The 20689-nt window shown below is 38.0% G+C and overlaps 1 protein-coding gene across 2 annotated transcripts; it reads left to right on the forward strand.

The window, feature by feature from the left end:
- Positions 1 to 501: 501 nt before the first annotated feature.
- On the forward strand, positions 502 to 16523 carry KNG1 (kininogen 1). 2 transcript variants are annotated; one of them, XM_054282975.1, is made up of 11 exons: positions 502 to 696; positions 3560 to 3670; positions 4573 to 4657; positions 6881 to 7053; positions 8761 to 8868; positions 10937 to 11018; positions 11557 to 11723; positions 13150 to 13257; positions 14208 to 14297; positions 15755 to 15914; positions 16254 to 16523. In XM_054282975.1, the coding sequence occupies exons 1-11, from the start codon at positions 502 to 504 to the stop codon at positions 16439 to 16441; spliced, it is 1467 nt and encodes a 488-aa protein (XP_054138950.1). In that variant the 3' UTR covers positions 16442 to 16523. The 2 variants fall into 2 exon arrangements, with proteins under 2 accessions (XP_054138950.1, XP_054138949.1); XM_054282974.1 differs by having other exon boundaries at positions 15755 to 16523.
- The last annotated feature ends 4166 nt before the right edge of the window (positions 16524 to 20689 follow it).

Here is a 20689-nt window from a genome sequence, read left to right on the forward strand (position 1 = left end):
CACATTCTGAGTACTACAGTTCTCAGAACTGTTGCAGCCTGAACACTAAACAGATCTTTAAAATTTACAAGGTTGTTGTCCAAAACTTCATTGCCACTGTGACCTTCCTGGATGTTTTATTTAAGCCTTGTAAAATTCATTCATTCAATAGCAGTTTAGGTGTTAAGAAGTCAGAAAGCTACAGCCACTTCTTTCTCTTATGCTTTACTTTGCCTAAACTGGTCCCCAGCTGCAGCCATTCACCCTGTTATCTTGATGGCAGGTGGATAACCTTAGTGACATTCTGGTGAACAAACAAAGTTTATTTAGATAAACTCAGAAGTTTATTTGCAGTATAAATAGGGTATGATGAGAACCAACCAACCCCAGGAACGCACTCATTCTGTTTGCTTAACTCCTGCTCCTGAAAAACAGAAGAGGTGACTACAATCCTGTCAGGCATTCCTTTTCCATTTGGTTCTTAAAGAGCCTTCTACTTCAGGGGGCCTTTTTCATCCAGTTATGAAGGCCTTCATTGTACTAGCACTCTGCTGTAGTTTTTTCTCTAGCAAAGCCATTCCTCTTGCATTTGAGTTTTCAGACTGTGATGACCCTGATGTCTTTAAAGCTGTTGATGCAGCACTGAAGAAATACAATGAAGATGAAGCAACTGGTGCCCAATTTGCTCTATACGTGGTGATGGAAGCCAAGAGAACTGTAAGTAGACTTTGCAAAAAAAAAAAAAAAAGTTGAAATTGTTTATGCACTTTGAATCAGCTTATCTCCATCTCGTTTGTTAGGGGGCAAGCATGACAGCACAGTGTCTTCCAAAAATGTTTTAAAAAATCAAAGTGACTTGCACAGTAAGATACTTGTTTCCCTGACCAGTAGGGGTGTATATTATGTTTTTATCAGCAGAACTCTGTGTGCTGGTGAATTGCTTACTAATGCAAGGACCAAAGAATAGAAAATTTCTATCACCAACACAATTTGTCTTATTATTCCACTCTGTTCTCTTTTTTCTTTATTGGGATTTCTAACCCTTCCATCATCTGTAAGGTTTTCAGACCAATGGCAAAACCAGACTTATAAAAAAAATATTATACTCTTGACTTGGGAAGAGCTGATGCCACACATAAAAAAGAATAACCTGATAAAGTTTGGCAATATTCTGACTTGTTTGTGAATATTATTTGATTGACGCCCAAGTCACAGATCTATCTAGAATCACTAGGTGGTATTTTAGTCAAATAGGATGACAGCTAAAATTACAGGAGAAAAGAAGGCAACATGATCCTTTGCCTGGAATCCTTCTATATAGCCTTAATCTAACAAAAGAGTATTTACCTTGGAGAGGTATACAAAGATGGTGTTACCATAATAATGACAAGCATTATTTTACTTGAAAATAACAGTAGCATATTTTTTCTACTGGATTGGATTTTCATATGTAAACCACAAGAAATCCAGTGTTAGAGAGAATATTTTGTACTCCAAAATCACAAGACACTTTTATCCAGACAGAAATTGACCTCGGAAAGGAGCCATGCATTGCTAAACACTTAGAGCAAATTACCCACATCTCCTGGCACCTGCCCTCTTGTGTTCCTGTTTACACACTGGGGAGATTTTAGCATGTGGAGACAAAGAGTAAAATCAGAAAGGCTTTTATATAATTAATATTAAGTAAATGAATAGTCTCATTGAACATTCTTAGCGTTCTCATTCTTAACAACAGCCAAATGCAAATATCTCCATATCTGAGCTGTAGTATCACCTACCTTCCTTCTGCTGGTGTTCCCAAAGGAGAGAGAGGAGTTGCAGAATTTTATCTTAAACCATGCTATATTTTTAAGAATACATATTTATTGCAATTATTATTCATCTTTCCTTCTCTAGATAGCCATCTTTCCTTTTCTTAAAAGATACAAAGTGGAAATCAATTATTACTTTGAATCATTGATCTGATTATGATGTTAAGTAAAAAACAGAAAATGAATCTGCAATTAAAATTTCCTCATATTTGAGATTCTTTTTCTAAAAAGAGTATAGATTTTACTCCTCACTAGTCTCACAATGTTGAATGCATTAATTAAATAGCTGGTTATTACATATTTATGTACATTCATTATTGATAAGGTAATAAAACATAAAAGCTTACTAGTGAAAGACTAAACCTGCCTCAGTTAAAGGCATAGCTGTTCATAATAGTAATGAAATAAACTAATAGCAAATAATACAGAAACAATGCATTTTCTTACTTTGTTTACTTACTGAGCTGATTTATTGCAGATTTAGAGCACTGTAACAGAGAACAGAATTTGGCTCTTTTTAAATCCAAATAGTATAATCTGATGTAATTCCATAAAAGTAAATTTCTACCTGCTGAGGATTAAGTCTATTATATTTTTAGAGCCCCTTTTATCCTTTTTTACAACTATTATACGAGGTACCTCTACACTTCTTCATACCTGTAGCAAAACACAACAGGAATTAAGAGAAGGCAGAATATAATTCTGTGTCTACTGCATCAGTGTAAATCCAGTATATGCCAACCACATCAGCTCAGCCTCATTTTTTTGGTAGCACTAAGGCAAGAATTATAATTTAATCCTCCCACCAGAGACAGAGAATAATAACTGGATATTTTAGAATAATCAGTGCTAAACTACAACAAGTTGCCTGTTTGTATTTGAAAAGTTACATTGGCAGAGCATTTTTAGTGGCTGTAAAAGGTTAGTAACTTCTGACTTTATATCTTCTCTAAAGGATGAACCAAACCTTACAGCGTTGTCACTGTCACCTGTAGGCACAGGCCTGCTACCTGGTTTATGGCAAGGAGAAAATGCCCATTACTGATTTACCAAATTCTGAAGTACTTACACTAGCCAGGCCAAACTTTGCTTAATGTTTTTATTTCATCTTATGGGATTTCTGAGGTTGTCCTGCCCTGCAGCCCAGCCTCCAATGCCTGTAGGAAACCACAGGCACTGCCCAAGGCTGTCTCCAGAGCACATCCCTGCTCCCCCCTTCCCGTGCAGGCTGGGCAGCTGAGGCTCCCTGGTACCACCAAGCAGAGGCTGTTTGGGCACTGCCAGGCTGCCTGAGGGCTGCTGGTTCTGGGCTGCCAGGGCAGCTGTACAGAAACAAAGTGGACAGATCTGGGAGGAGGCCAAGAGTGAGAGCGAGGGGGTCAGACAGGAGCACAGTCGAAGCTGGTAATTATGCTAACTATCCAAGCAGCCACCCAAAATGGCTTTTTGGAGTACATTTGAATGACAGTATAAAACCTAACCACTTCTTTTCGGTTCTAAACCCATTGGTACTATAAGTTAAAATGAAGGCAGTTGAGCATATTGTATCCATTATATCAAATATTGTCATTGTAGGTAAGGGCTAGGTAATATAATTAGGTAAGTTAATATTTGAACTACCGAGATCTGAGAGACCAGCAGCTAATGTGAAACCATACTATAAAATTTAAGGTAAATAAATAATAGTATTTACTTTTTTGAAACTCTTATCTTTTTACTTGATTTATTACCATGCAAATGATGACATGAGTATTGTTTTAATCCAGGCAGGTCCTGACCCACAGTTTTATGTGAAATACAGAATACTTGAAAGCACTTGTGCCACTGAGGAAAACAAACACTGGCAACACTGTCATTACAGAGTATCTGCAGAGGCTGTAAGTATCTGTTCTCTTTAAAAGTTCTCTGTACAGAAACACAAGGACCAGGACCACAATTGCTTGGGGAAAATACAGTAGAAGAATTAACTTTTTTAGCTGCATTGCTTTTGAAAGCTTATATGACTACAGTCCAGAAATGTTTACAACCCCAAAGTTAACCATTATAGTCCTGAGTTTTCTGGTACAATCCTGAATATATGCAGAAATTAACATTTCAGTGCTTCAATATGAAGGTTCTCAATTAACCAAACATAAGATTTGTGCACTGTCAGAGTGTAAGAACTGTAAAACTTGGTATTAACTATGTGTAAAGGAAACTTGCACAATCAAATACTGACATGGAAGCCACTATGGCAGAAATTTTGGCAGAGGGCTTTCAGCAGTGCCAAACTTGCCTGGCTTGTGCTACCAGAGGGCACCCAGGGGAGGTACAACGGGGCACACAGTGCAGGGACACTGCACATTCCTGGGGGTGGCACTGCTCTTTCACTCAGTGCACAGGAAGGGATGATGGTGACAATACAATTTGGATCTATGTGAAATGCCGTGGTCACTGCTGCATACCTTGTACTAGCAGAGGGGAAAATGGATAAATACATACTTTATATAGTCTTTAGTCATGTGTTAATTTCCATTATTCTGACTGCAAAGTCTTCAGTTAATCAGTGCACATCATACAAATACAAAGCATCATTCAAGTAATCTGCTCAGTTTGCCCCCTGCTTTCCTCACAATCTGATCCTTTTTCAGTAACAAAACAGCAGGTTGGACATTACTACAAATATACACGTGAACCTCTTCCTCAAAATCAGTCTACAACTGTCAGCTGTGTTCAGTAGCTAAAGCATTGTATTTTTCTCTAGCAAGTTTCAGACAACTGTTGCCATATGTTTTTGCAGAAAACAGGAGAATGCACAGCTCGAGTTCATATGAATGATGCTGATAAAACAACTAATGTTTCACAAGAGTGCAGAATTTTCTCAGGTATGTAACTATATGGGATAGCTTTCAACAAATACATTTACAAATAAAAATGGAATAAATATAATACTGACACTTTCAGGTAATTTTAAAGATAGAAGCTCCTTATCATTCTAGTCAGACATTTATGAATAATTTTTTGTAAGCAACTATTGTTTAAAGATAAAATTTCACTTCACTGTTGTACACATATAGACAAAATCAGTGAAGCACAGGCAATTTCTGGCCAGGGTAATAAAATTAAGCATGTATGTGTAGTAAGTTTCTTCAAGCATAGAATTATGCCAAGCTCAAATTTGTTTGCTTAAGACCAAAAGCATACTAATAACTTAAGAGACCAGATGCAACTTGTCACACTTCAACTTTCTGTCCTTAATTATTTAAGCATAAAATTGTCTGAGGAATTACTGGAAAAAACTTGGTATGACAAAATTGCACCTTCATTTTCTTCAAACTGAAAATGACTGAATTCTTGCTGTTAAAGTTTACCAAAACAATTATTTACCTCAAACAATAATAGAAAAATAATTCACTTACAAGATAGAAATCTGGCAGTGATGTAATCATGTATGATTAAGAGACTGATATTTTACACCTTAACAATAAGCAGCACTATATTTTTCACTTATAAGGCACTCACATATGACTATTACATTCACATAGGAATTTCCCTTAGTTAAAAGAGATCACATTGTTTTAAAGATTTCTGACTGAGATCTTTGTGCCTGGTGGTCTGAAAGATACCCAAATTTGCTTTAAAATATCCATCTAATTATTAACTACAGAAATATTCCCCCCAATTTCTGAGATGTTTGGCAGCCAGTATCTGCTTTTTGTTCCTAGCTATCTTGTTTAAAGCTGAAATGGCTTTACCTACAGCCAGTGTCTTTCTAGGAACTGCAGTACACAAACTCCATGTTCTGCATTGAACAAATGCTGCATTTGTAGGGCAATGGTGACACCTAGTTGCCAGCAAAAGTTGTGTGAATCTTACAGAGGACACACAGGAAATTTGCATTTGAACCTTTGCTTAGAAAGCAAAAATCCCAATATATTAATTAAATTAATCAGGTATTCAGCCTAAGGAACTCCTCTCTTTTTACTAAGTTGTAACAACTCTGGAAAATAACACAGGTTTGTTCAGCAAAATCCTTATGAAAGTGTTGAGACCACAGTTGGTCTAGAAGTGGGTGTGCTGTTGGTTCATTATCTCCTTTGTGACTGCTTACTGAAAATGTGGTCATTGTTTTCTGTAAGGTATCTATTTGTCACTCCTGAGTCAACATAAGACGTACTTTGGTCTGCCAGGTGAGGGATTTCCCCACTGTATTGGTACCACACTGTTCAGCCTCTCTGATCTAACTGACCCTGGACTGGTTTCCTGGTTGGTGCAAACTGGCATAACTTCCTTTAAGCCAGTTTATGCCAGCTGAAGATCAGGCACATAAATTTTACTTCAATTCCATAGAGACCACATATTGTCCCACTTCCATTCTCATGCTCACTGACTTGTGAAATTAATTTATGTACTGAACTATAAAATTAATTTATGAAAATCCAGTCCATGATTACTAGAAAGGAAAGAGAGTTAATAGGATTAGTAGTAGGAAACAGGAGTTTGAGCATCCCTGTCAGGCTTGTCTATTCACAGCCAATCCAGCTGGTTAAGCCTGAAGGTAGCACCAAGTGGTAACTGACAGCCACAACGACTGGTGAGGACAGCAGAATAGTCCAACTACAGTCCCTGGGGCACTCAGAGTCACAGCAGCTCGTATGGGTGAGCCCAAACATTTCTGAAGTCCCCATCCTGAAACATGGTGAGGACAGCAAGCAGCTGCACACTGTGGGTGAGCTTCGAAGAGTCTGAAAACCTTTCCCTTAGTTGTATCTTCCACTGGCTCCTCCTGGCTGAATGAGTAATGTACCTTCCTTAAATGGTGTCAAAACTACACACAAGGTTTTTCTACAATTCGTAATTCCTGGAATGGGGTTCACTGCCAAAACCATGCCTGGACCCTAAGGTCATGGATGGCCCCTGCCACCACAACCAGAGCATGTTCCTAAGCATAAAAACGTCTTTGTAGGCCTTGAAACTGGAATATAGGGTTTGCTTATCACACCAGTTAAAAAGCAGCAAAGGTTCTTGCTCACTCCCAGATAGGAAAAATGAAAACCTAAGGCTGTTTTGCATGATGCCCTATGTTTTTTGGTTTGTTTCTTTTCCAGATGTGTCAAAGATAAGACTTACTGAGGCTCCATGTCTTGGATGCTTTCATCCTATATCAAGTGATGGTTCAGAAGTGTCAGAAATTCTGAAAAAAACCATTCAAAAGTTTAACAAGCACAGTGATGAACCTGCCCTTTTTAAGCTTGCAGAAATACAAGAAGCTAAGAGACAGGTTTGTGCATGATTTTTCTCTAAATTTTACTGAAATAATCCAACCCAAAGCAGGTACCTTGTTTGTTTTGTGTATGTTTCTGATATTAAAGTGGATTAAATTTAATAGTAAAGCATACAAAATGCATATAGAGGGTAGACTCAATAAATAATTATCTTTATTTATAAGGAATCACTAACAGTTACCTACTAGATTTTCAGAGCTCTCAACTAATAGCATACACATTTTTTTCTTTATCTGCAGTTGCTTCTAAGCAGTGTTTAGCACCAGTTGATTTGCATTCTGGTCTGGCACATGCAACCTGTATCATCTCAGACCCTCCTGGGTATTTCCTTTGGCCTTGCCCTGAGGCTCCAGCAGGAGTAGATCCCTCCTAGGGGCTGAGCCAAAGCTGCCAGCCTGCACAGATGTCTCCCACACTCACCAGCCTCTCAAAGAGCAGAAGGCATCTCTGTTTTTGCAAGCAAAAAGGCCCATTTATCAACAGCTGCTATGTGCTATAGGACAGGTAAACCCCACATAGGAAAAATGGGTAAAAGAACCCAAAAACCCAGCATGCCACCTGCTGCAAGATTTCTGCTCATGGGAATATCTGCTTTGCAAGAAATGACTACTCAGATTGCAGAAATTCTGTGTCATCTGGTATTTCATGCAATAATTTCTTCCCTGTGAAAAGCTTTCCTATGGATTGGTGTGACATTGCTAGAAAGTAAAGTTTCTTATTTGGTTTTTAACTAGTGTAGAACCCAACAGCACAGACTCTTTCCTTTGAACCTGTGTATATTTACTAAGCCAAAAAGCAACTTCTAGTCTCATGTCAGCTTGACTGATTATTTAAGCCAGACTGTCCTTGTTGTATTTACTGACGGCAGCAATCCTCTTTGCTGAAACACAAACTTGCACAACATTTAAGCCACATGACAAAGTGTTGCAGATAGACTGCAATCCAGCAGCTGGAAAGAGAACCATCATGTCACCTCTGGCACACAGAGAAAAGTCAGAGCTTTCCACTTCAATTGATCTGGGATAACAAATTCTTATATTTGATTGGTTTTCCTTTTTCATACAATGTTACCTGGCCCAACAGTTTGATTTTGAGAGGTTTCATGGGTGAGAAGAAGTAGCCACTGTTAGGAAAATGGAACAGCTTCCTGGAAGGAAAATTTTTAAAAAAGGGTTATGAACCTGGACAAAGCAGTGTGTGTGGGAAGGTAAAGCCCAGGATAGACACAATTATGGGTAGATGATAAATGCAGAACACTCAACAAAAAATGATGCCAGCAGTATAAAGTTACATTATTCAGATACTGTTTTACTGTGTCCCATGCTCAGGAATGCAGGACTTGCCAGGCTGTGTTACTGTAGTCATCTATCTAGAGCAGCTTCCTGTCACGGGCAGTAATAAGTAACAGATCTTTGGAGGAAAGCACAAGAAACCCAGCAGTGGGAGGCTGCAGGCATGCCAGAAGTGGACACCAAATACAAAGTGCACTTCTAACAAAAGCAGGATTTAGTTTACACTTTGTACTGCAAGGACAAGTTTTTTTTGCTGTCCATGAACAATCTATGGTTTAATGAGTGCGAAGTGATTTGATAGACAGAAGGCACTAGCTGAGTAGTTTTGCTTTTTTTGCTAATCTCATGTAATAGTTTAACTTTCAAGTTTGAATTATTTTACATAATATATAACCTAAATATCTCTTCCAGGTGGTAGCTGGATGGAACTATGTAATTAGATATAAAATTGAGGAGACTAATTGCACCAAAGACCAATTTCAAGATTTAACTCCAGAATGCAAAATCACTTCTAGAGGTGTAAGTAATCTCCAAATCTGTTTATCGAGAAAGTATCACATTAATGAATGGTCATTGAGATCTGACTTGAGAAAATATTTATAGTCTTGCTTCAGTTCAGGAACAAAGCTTAAATTCAGTCTTATTCATAACTGTTTATGTAACTAGGGCATCTATGTCTTCTGAATCAGTGACTAAGAGGACCACTGAAAGGTTTACAGTTTACACCACAGAATCTAACCAGTCTTACCCAAATAATAAATCCCTTGAGTTTTTATCCAGATATTCAAGGAGTTACTCATGAACAACCCAAAAGTGATAATTAAAATTAGCACAATTTCCAGCCTAAGACATATTTTCTCAGGAAGGTCAGTAGCTGAATTATTACTTAACCTTTATCACAGTCCAAATAATAGCTTCAAAAGAAATATATTAACATAATTTATACATAATCCAGGTAAACAGTGCTGCAAACCCAGGCCCTCCCTTGGCCTCACTGACCTGGAACTGAAGCAACTGTACCAAAAATAGAGGCTTCCTCTCTCAACTGACCTCCCTGAACCAGATCACGAGGGCATCAGAAAGATGATTTTACAAACACAAGGCAGAAGGCAGGAATGCAGAGTCACTATGAACAGTGGTGGCAAAGGGGAGGGGAGAGAATGGCATCTGTTTCAGCTGTTGAGGAAATGCACCATTGAGTGCTACATTCAAGAGCCTCTCCTGTTGAAAAATTACTCCTTGTACATCTCAAGAATGTTTCAGAAGTATTGATAAAAAAGGGAAGAATGACAGCACTGGTAAACAACAGAAGCATGAGAGTCAGACTAGCTGAAGTAAATCCCTCCACTACCCATGTGCCCTTAAACCTTAAGCAAGTTACTTAACCAGCTTGAGTCTGAGTTTCTCCAGCTGTCACCTAGAGGTGATGACTTCTGTCACCTCACCTGCTGCAGGAGCACTGCCTCACTCACACTGCTTTGGTCACACAGGGCTTCTGGAATTAGATCATAAGCACTTATTCCCTGAAATTACCAGTAGATCATTGACAGATACTAGAATACCATATTCCAAGAATATTGGAATGACCAAATTCCAAGGAAGTTTTCTCATACCTTTAATCAGCTCTGTACTGTTAATCTTTAAATGGGAGGGCCAGAGTTGCACCCTGTATTCAACACACATATGAACCACTGAGCTATACTGGGACATCATTCAATCCCTTTAACCTGGGTAATTAGCCTTGACATTATTCTTCATCAGTTTTTCTAAAATACTACTGAGTAGATTTTTTATAATTACATTTTCAAGTAACTGTCATGGTCCTGAGGTCTGAATTTTAAGTCTTCCTTATTATTTTATGGTTTATTTAGTTTCTTTAGTCTTTGATAAAGGATTTCACCAAAACCTTTCTTAAAATCTCTGTATATCAAGAGGTCTCTTTACCCACCTTTGTTGATGCTTTGCAGAACTTCGACAAATCCGCAAAATATTACTTCTGTTTACCATAAAACCTCAGTTTCTCCTGGATGTATTCATTGCCCCTAGTTCTTTCCTTTTTACTATTTTTAATAATTGGAATGATGGAATTGGTTTTAGGCTCTATAATCTTTAAAAAAACCCGACAATCAATATCTGCTTTCTCCAAGCTTTAAGATATCAAGGTAGTTTTAAGCAAGTTATCTACCACAGTTCCTTTAGAAGACCTGAGAAAATACAAGAAACTCAGTAATGTTTGATTTGATAATTGTGTAATTTTCTGTTTCGTTTTTACAGTTTGAGATAGAAATTCCATGGAGTTATCCATAAAATATGATTCTGGCTTGTAGACATTGTCATTTTTCTCTTCAATGAACACATACAAGTAGTTCATTTGGCTTCTCTTTTAGGGTATTATTTTCTGTGAGTGGTCCTTTTGAACTCTGATTATTGGAGAAGGAAGGAAGGAAGGAAGGAAGGAAGGAAGGAAGGAATTATTAGAAACATGCTTAGCATGCTTGATTTTATTCTGTTAGCAGGAAGGTATTAGGATGTGAGCTTTTTTGTTATTTCTAAATAACAAGGAGCTGTTTTGCATTTTTCACTCCAGCGTGTAGCTAAATGTGAGGCCAAAGCATTTCAGAATCTTCACGCAGAGATCGTAGATACCATCAGTGACTGCAAGCTTCCAGGTATGTCTCAGGCACTATCAGCTTTGAAAGTTCCAGTTTTCAGTGTCTTTTATTGTTATGTATTGTTATTGTTGTTATTGCTATTACATTGTTATTTTTTCCTCCAGCCTATCTGGACACAGATACTGTTCCATGTAGGAAATGCTGCATTCTCACCCATTCAGACTAGATTTTCCTCAACACACAAATTCACTGCCAGTCACATGCACCTCTTGTTTCACCCAAATCAGGTCTTTCCATACATGTACCTGTTCCCTCTCCATATTTTCTGGCTACCTACAACTGGCACACGCAATTCTTGTTTCTACAAGAGAACTGTTGTTAAATGTCCCATGTGGTGACACTGGGTGCTGATGTTCCTTTAGATAACAAAGACATGATATTGCTGATCATATAAACCTCAAATATATTTTATTTGCATTTCATAGACCCAAACATGAAGAGTTCCAGAAAGCAGGGCTTTATAACTGTTTTTCCCAGCTTTTATCTACATTGAACCTTTTGTTTCTTAGATCTGAAACCTGTTGCTCTCTTTCAGTTGAAGAAACGGTAGTTGCTGCCATTTGCCCAGGCTGTCCAAGGACTATCCCAACTGACAGTCCAGAACTGAAGGAGCTACTGAAGGTTTCTACAGAGAAGTATAATTCAGAGAGCGATGATGACTTCTACTATAAAGGTGGAGAAATACAATCAGCGACAGTTCAGGTTGGGATATTTCACAGAGATGAGGAACAGCCATGACATTATTATTGGCCTGAGCTAAATGTTACCTGAAGTTTGTATTTAGATTTGAAATAATGTTTTTGTCTAAGTGCTGATACATGTGGTAACTGAAATATCCAAGCAATTTTTCCTGTAAAATCAAATCCATATTGGTTTACATTCAAAAATCTCCAATCTCTTGAATTTTCTTTTTTTCTTAAAACAAAATTATTTTAAAAGCATGTAAAGAAGGTTGGCTCAGGGCATTTGATTTCTATGTATCTACCCTACTTTTTACCTTTGTAACATACCTTAGACTTTTAAAGTATAAAAGTTTTATAGACAGGACTACTCCCTTGATCCACCACACCAATACTCTTCATGTTATTTTAAACAGTGTCTACCCTACAGTTGTTGTATGGTCCAAAATGAGGCATCTTAATTTCCCTTAGAAATGTGTTGTTTTATATACTGATTTTGCTGCTAATAATACTCTAGCTAGATTCAGAAAAGCACATCTGTGCATAACTTAATACATACAGATAAATAGAGCTTGATAAAGGATGAGGAATCAGGAGGATAATATTGGTCAGCATTTGCATAAGCCTTGTTTACTGTCCCAACACATCAAAACAGAAGTTTAGAAGAGAATTAAAAATTTGACAGTGGAGTAGCTTAGAAAATAATTGGTCATAACTACTCCTGAGTATGAAGTGTCACTGGAGAAGGCACTAAAAGCACACCAGAATTTTTCCAAATAGTTCATATTATCTTACTGATAATACCTGTGCCTTTTCTTCTTTCAAACTTTTTTCTTCCTTCTGACTTTCCCTATCATGACACATATTAGCATGCATACACCTTTAAAATAGATTTCAGGGAAATAAAATTTCATGTCTTGCCTGATGTCCCCGAAGGAAGATATATTATTTCAAGCTTTGTGAAAAATACTAAGAGAACTCATAGCAGGCACATTCTTGAACCCATGCAGTTTCTCTCTTTAATGTGTTTGGCAAATAGGTTCATTTTCAACTGAGCCTGTTCATCACACACTTTGTTTTACTCACATTCCACTTTTCTGACATCACATTTGGCTCTCTACAGTGCTATCACTAATGATTTCATCTGTTACTAATGAAATTACTACAGACATTTAATAATTGTGGGCCCAATATTGTCCTGACCTTTTCTGTTTCCTTCAGTTTCAATGCCAGAATTTTTGAGAATTGGAACTGGAGTAAATAAGTTACTCGATTAGAAGCAGATAAGTCTACTGCCAAATATTTTAATATTGTTCCTCACATATGTTGGTCCAGTGGTTAGGACTTGTAGAATACAAGCAGTTTAAGCTTGTAGAAAATCATCTTTCCTGTGAAACCTTTTCAATAAAATGCCTTTAGTGCAGAAAGCTTTCTTGCTAATTTTTCAGGTGGTTGCAGGAAAAAAGTATCAAGTAAAATTTACAGTCTGGAAGACAAACTGCTCTAAGAGTGAGTTTGAGAAACTTAATGAAGACTGTACAGCCACATCAGACAGTGTAAGTAATGATAATCTTGCCAACTGTAACGTTTCTAATGGACAAATTCATTTGCATCAGAAACTGTAAATGCTTAAGTAAAATCACATCCTGGGTTCTGTTACGTCTTTCAGTAAACTTTTGTTCCAAGAAGAAGGGCAGCTTTCACTGTTTGTAACCCAAGTTAAGAAACCCTGAAACTTGAACCGCAGCTGCAGGATCAGTGCTCACTGCAAAACCAAAGGAACTTTCTTTTGATAATAATCAATCAAATAAAGGAGAGGAGAAGGCTGCTGCCAAATGAAATAGCTGCAATACTCCTGACTCCATGGACTTGCAGCTAAGGAAAACATGAGACTGGATTGTTACTTGTGAGCAAAGGAATGAAATTTCTGGAGTGTGTGCCATGCTCTTGACAGCAGGAAAATGTGTTCTGGACACTGGAAAGGAATATTGATAGGGCCAGCAACCATTGCCAAAGGGGTTGTTTGGGGAGAGGGCCTTTACCTCCCATCTCTTTTCCCACCTTATGAACAATGCTTACCTGTGAGATTTTAGAAATTGTTAGTGCAGCAGGAACTAAAAGGAAAAAAAAGGCTTTATTTAAATTTCCCAATTTTTAGTAGGAGAAACATCATAAACAAAAAATATTTCTTAGGAATATCATGAAGATTATGCAGTCAGTGCTCCAAAAGTGAGAGAGATGAAAAATCCAATTTTCAAGATTTAATCTGAAATCCAAAGTTGAATTAAAGTGTTCACACAGGCATAACACAACCTTGAAAAACTAAGCTGTGATGTGTCCCAATACAGAAGCATCCATCACTGAGATAGATTTAATAAACACTTGGTTTAAGTTCCAAGGATTTTAAAGTATTATTAAAAAACCCATTTCTTTTTCAGGCCCAAGTCTCTCCCTTTGTGTCTGAAATTTTGTTGCCTTCATGTGTTGGTTTTTGTTTTGTTAACAGGCATCACTGTCATGCGACGCACAAATTCACGTGATCCCATGGCAGAATAAAATCTATCCCCAGGTGAACTGCTCTGAAGAGCACCAAGCGGTAAGATTCTTCTTCAGCATCCATCCTATTAAGCAGAGTGTAGAACAAAGGCAGTCAATAAATTCTTTATCCATTCCAAATTATCCCATATTTTATACCAAAAATAAAGGAACACAGTTCTTTTAACAGCCTCATTCACATCATACTCTTTTCTCTCACCCTCTAACCTCAACCCTGTTACATCAAAGCCGTTTCACCACAAGCAACAAGGTGATCACACAAACAAAGACACTGGGACAGGGAGAAGTTCTGCCTGTTGGCTGCTCCTCTGCCTTCTTAGTTAAACTCTGGAGTATCAAGCTAGATCAAATCCCTCAAATTGCTACTCATACTAGGTCTAAAGGTTTTTTTAAAATGTATTTGCTGGCACAATAATTATACCCCACAGATATCCAAAGCGTCTGAGCACCTCTCCATATGAGTAGAGTGGTGCCTGCTGCAGCTGTCAGTCTCTGCACAAGGATCTTCCAATTTCTTCCTACTCAGCTCCACGATGAACTAGTCCTGACTGCGAGTCAGTTTGAAAATCTCACAATGGGATACAAATATTTTTATTGTCAGATATTTCTAAGGATTGCTGAGACTCCATTGTGACACTGAATAAAGACAGATTACCCTGCCCTTGTAACTAATAACTTCACTCTTCTCAGAACCTTTATAACTACATAGTCATTTGTTATGTATCAACTAATGTCTCTCCTCTCTATTTTCACTACAATATTTTATCCATAGCAACTTTCAAATTTAGCTTCAACCCAAATAACTCTGATTTGCAGCTAATAATGATCAGAGACTTTGGAGGAGAGAAATGAAACTCGTGTTGTACAGTGAGTGTACAGCCTTTGTCTCCCAGTTAAACACTGATGTGGGAGTAGAGATGACTCAATAACAACAGAATGTTTGATATTATCAACTTTAATCTCTGTGTGTTATTTCCAGGCAGTACTCTGAAATGCATACGTCAAATCTAGAAGTAAAAAATTGAATACCTACATTTTATATAACAAGATTACACAGATGTTCTGCATATTCTGCCATTGATGCTATTCAGAGATGTGTTAACTTTCAGCATGAATTGGTGCTATACATGGGAGTGTAACACTCTAGCATGCACCGGGACATTTAGTTCTAGAATCCAACTGTATTGTTCATAAATTAAAACCAGTACATGTGTTTTGCTCTCTGCAGTATAATTCCTTTCTTACACTGACAAAATTTCAGTGATACAAAAAAATTTTTTTTACACATTTAGCTGCTAAAATACTCCAGAATTATTTGGGAGGATGTTTATGTTTGTATGCTTATCTTAGAAGAGAGACTTGTTTAGTTTAGATTTTAGTTTAAAAATCTGCTAAATGATTCATGTACTGCAATGAGACAGCTTCTGAATTTCCCACATCAGAAGCAATTGTTCTGTTTCATGTAACAAATGTGGCTACTATTGCAATGTTTTTCAGGTGTTCTTTGCAAGGAGGCCTCCTGGATTCACACCTTTCCGGAGCACTGTCATGCTAAGCCAGCCACAAGCAGTTTCACAGGCTGATAAAAATAAAGGAGAAAGTGAAAGCCCTAGCACAGAAACAAGGAAAGACAATGGACAGGAACCAGAAGGTGAAGGTGAACCTGAGCATAAGCACAGGCATAAGCACGGGCATGGAGTTAAAAAGAATCATGACAATGACAAAAGGCACAGGCATGACATTGGTTGTGGGCACAGAAGTGGCCATGGGTGTGGGCATAAAAAACACAGTAAAAAGAATAAACATAAACATCCAAACCCCAAATCTTCTGAGGAGTCAAATGAAAGGGGTTTTAATCAAAATGAAACCTTCCCATCATCATCCAGTGCTGAAAGTGCACTGGAGCTGGTTAGTACAGGGGTTGCAAGGGAGGAAACCAGTAGACCTGCAGAGCCACTAATTGTTCCTGATACTTCTTTATTTAATGGATTGCCAGATCGCCCAGAATCTCCTCACCCCAGATGTCCTGGAAAACCATGGAAACAACTTGTGGGCTTTCCAGCCCCTCCTAGCTTTCCCAGAGAATTCACAAATGAGGATCTCTTGCCTTCTGCAGCAGGAAACATCGATCCAGCTATAGAAAACAACGAGAAAGACTTTGATCTCACAGATGCTTTAGCATAATTCAAACATTGCAGGATCCTTTTCAGAGATGTTATATAGAATATAAGAAAAATAGTGCCTTTTGAAATGTATAAAATGCAAAGAGGCAAAAGCTCATATTCTGTTAGCTGAAATACTCAAGTAGGTCACCAGCACTTCTGGGGACCTAAGACCATATGGCAATACTGTGCATTTGCATATATTTGCAAATATGTAAATCTGTGTAACTCATCTGCCTCAATTTTCTATAAGCACAAACTGAATCACTGCATCAAATCTTACTGGATTATATCTAAAAGAATGGCAGAAAGAATTTTGCAGATTACACTGAGAATCTCGACCAAATATGAGTAAAACAAGTCAATATAGAACAAGAGAGCTTCTCTTAGATATGTGAAATATTTTTTCTTTAATTTACTGGAGTGGATCATTTAAAGAACAAAATAAAACAAAGGAACCTTTTAACCTGGTAATTTCTTTAAACAAATCAATATTGCTATCAGTCTATCATTAGTGGTTGTTCTGTTGGATGAGATAACAGGGACAGCTGAGAGAATCCTAAATGAAGCAGATCTATTATTCCCTACACATATTATGCTAACTACCTAGAGAAGCACCTTGATTACCAGATTTTCATTCAACAGAGATGAACACATCCTACAGATCAGATGACAAAATCATGAACTCTTGAGACACCTAAAATTTGTGTGCCTTCTTCCATTATTAGGTTGTGCGTCATTTTGAGACTGGACTGATTTTCCTGTTTGGGGTATCTTCCAAAGGTTGAGTTTTTGGTGCAATGCATTAGCTAAAAAGCACCAGATATTTCTTGCAAAATAAAATGTTTTCCCTCTGTATGGATGCGATAACTTAGCTGAAAAAACCCCCAAAACCACAAAGCAATAAATAAATAAATACTTCAATGCCAGATCACAGTTGAAATGCTACTCCATCCTGTAAAGGGTTAGTGACAGGGTGAGGTCCTACAAATGATAACACATCACTGATTTTGCTGTAAAAGACCACATTACTTGAAACCACAGTGGAAATGCCCTCCACCACAGCTGCAAGGATTGCTGTGGCATCGAGACTTTGTACTCAACAGCTGGGAATGGCTCCTTTTGTGTGCTGTGCTTCTACAGTCGGGGAGGAGGAAGGGGAAGTCTACTCAGAGAATGCAAAAGAGATGGGAACAGGATCAGGAGGTCTTGGCATAACAGGCAAGGGATGATCTGCAGACAGGAGACAGCTACCATGAAAGGTCAGAAGATACAGAAGTGGAAATAACAGAGACAGGGTGGCATGATAGGGCTGGGGTGAGAAGAACAAAAGAAAACAGCAAATTAGTGGTAAAAATTGAAACACAGTGAGTGGGATGGAAAAGTGGGTGAAGGTACAATTGTCAAGGAGCTATAAAAGACAGGAACTGAAGAAGGGGGGCAAGAACAAAAATAAGAAGCAAGAGAGGGGTCTCTGATTGTGCAGGAGAGTCCCCAACTTATCACAGAACAGAACTCATACTGCCTGAGTCTAAGCATTCCCTGACAGTGTAGGCACGCCTCCCATTTTCAATGCCTGGTTCCTTTTTTCTAATTGCATTAGAAAATTCATTAAAAGGTATTGAAAAAGTAAGGAAATCTAAAATTAGAAACAGTGCCTGTGAGTAAAAATTCAGCATAGTTGTGTGCATCTGGACGGTTTTTTACACAGTATAACTGGCTGCCACATAGGGATGGATGGAGACAGACAGATATCTATAATGACTGATGGCATCAGAACCATTATACTTCCTTTCACAAAATAATCATTCAGAAGTCATAAAAATTAGCTGGAGCCCAATTTTAAAGAAAGATAGAGTAATAATAACCCCTAGATCCATCACTAATCAAATCCAGCCTTTTAAATTCATTCCTTTCCTTGCAGCATAATATGCAAAGGCTATCTTCTTGTTTTGACAAGAACTAAACTTACAAAGCTATGCCAATGAAAGCCTTGAGAATTATCTTTAGCTCTCTGCTTCTTTTCTTCTGAATATCTAACTGGTATGATTTTGGCTGTAACTGGAAACTTTGTGTATACTGAATTACTATCAGGAGTATAAGCTCGAAACACTTTTTCTTTAGATTACAGTAGCAATTTAATAATGAATGCAAAATTACCGTAAAAACATATAGATGGAAATATAAGAAAAACAAAGTTTTCATTCCATTTCCAGTCTCCCTGATGTGAATGAAAGGAACACCACACTCTTGATGTATTCTCCCCACAGAGCACATACACAACCACGAGTAGTGACACAGGACTGAGTGGTCATTTACCACGTGCTATAGCGATGATGTGAGGCTCCAATATTGTTCAACACAAAGATGACAATTTCAATTTGTTTATACAATTTACAAAAGTAATTACCTTAAAAAAATCATTCTGGAATCAGTGTTCCATGTGGAAAAATTCTGAAACAGAATGTTTGCATATTTTTAGGACAGAACATTTCCATTCCTCATTGACGTGTTCCCACAGAAAGTTTCAATTATCACAAAACAGCACTTTCGGATGGAAGAAGCTGCTGTGAGAAAACTCCTGACCAGGCCTTTTCCTGCTCCTGCTAAAGAGCTTTGCAAAACTTCCAGCTTCTCCTCCTGCTGGAATCACGCTGGAACGCGTGATTCTCTCCAGGCCCGCAGAGCCGAACGAGCACTTTCCTCCTTGGCCAGCAGATGGCACAACTTTTGTCACAGGGTTTATGATCGCCAAATTTTGTCAGGTTTGTCATTGCCAGGAATGGTTTAGCAGGCTTAACACTCAGCGTTTCTTCTGGGTGAGTAACACTGTAGCTAAAAACACCCCATCTGTGCAATCTGTTTTAAATATTAAGCTCTAGCAATAGAGCTTCGATGCTTGCCAGTTACTTACTATAAGCAAAGCATATAAATAACACTGTAAATGTAATTCCATGAACATGAAAAATCAGGGCTACTCCCGCACCAGGAAAACTGAATTCTTATTGATACAGATAATCGGAACTAGGAGTCTGGGGTATGAAAATATGTCTGAATTAAACCTCTGTTTAGTCATACTGCTGACATCCAGAGCCACATGATGGCCATTCTGCAGCTGTCTGAATTTAATGTTCTCCCTCTCCTGTTCATTCCATCTATGACAATAGCACAAAACACATATTTTAACTGACCATATGAAAAATTCCTCATAGCTATGCTATGGATGGGCTATTGGATTTTTGCCATAAGTCAGACGTGACCTTTTCATCACACTCAGCAGTTTCAATCATCCTCCAGTGCTATGTTCACACAGTGTAAGCCACGGGAGAGAGCTGAGCAAACACCTGACATCAGAACATGTGGAGCATTAAGGATGAACACTGCTATTTGACAGGATGGAAGAACCCATTTCTTTCCTTGTTTTCTCAGGTGTCTCAGCCAGCAAGACAATTGCTCCACAATTGCTCCCAATTTAGGAATAACAGCTTTGAGAATAAATGAGTCTAAGTAGCTACAGAATTAGAAATGACACTACTACACGGCCATTGTAATGTAGACAGAGCTGTAGCAAATCCAGTGTAAAAATTCCTCATATATTCTTTAAAAATAACAATAGGGATAGATATTTTCAATTCTGCAACCAGCTACTCACCCACAATTCCTAATTCTGCTGTGTTTACAAGACCACATTAATGTAATGCAGCTCCCACAGTTTTAATTAAGCTTTATGTGCAAGTTCATTTGGGAAAATGTAATTAATAACACAATGTTTCTACTGCATTCTAAAATAAGAGGAAGGGTGTGTTAAGGAGTAAAGAGTGAAGGTTTTTCTAGTGGGCTAAGGCATTTTGCTGCAATGAATACTCCCAATACTGCAGCTTCTACAACAGTTTCAATCTGCTGCCCACTGAAAACTCAACCATAACCTTCAAAGGAGTAACTCCTACCACTGTGGAGTAACAGGGATTAGAAACCTCACAGTGATTGTTTTCTCTTCTGCCAGGACTACAGATAGTGCTGATCTGTGGGTTGAAGATCAGGCATTAAAATACTTACCTTACTCAAATTAAGCCACAGAAAATCAGAATGCCTTGTAGAATCCAGTCATGCCAAAGGAATATATTTGTTTTAAAAATGCAAAGACAAAATATATTTATGAGGGGCCCTGTATGAATTTGGTGGATGCCTCTCCACCTTCCCACTGGATGCACTTATCACAAGATCCAACAGACCACTTGGCTTGAAAGAAAAGAAATACTATAGTTTCAGT

Source organism: Melozone crissalis, unplaced genomic scaffold (genome assembly GCF_028551555.1).
Source record: "Melozone crissalis strain CALT ecotype California unplaced genomic scaffold, PUWL_Pcris_2 ptg000034l_1, whole genome shotgun sequence".
Taxonomy (NCBI): Eukaryota; Metazoa; Chordata; class Aves; order Passeriformes; family Passerellidae; genus Melozone; species Melozone crissalis.

Coding starts and splice junctions, on each gene's coding strand:
- KNG1 (XM_054282974.1), top strand. CDS start 502: ATGAAGGCCTTCATTGTACTAGCACTCTGCTGTAGTTTTTTCTCTAGC. Junction 7,054..8,760: donor TACAAGAAGCTAAGAGACAG/GTTTGTGCATGA, acceptor TATCTCTTCCAG/GTGGTAGCTGGATGGAACTA. Junction 11,019..11,556: donor CAGTGACTGCAAGCTTCCAG/GTATGTCTCAGG, acceptor GCTCTCTTTCAG/TTGAAGAAACGGTAGTTGCT.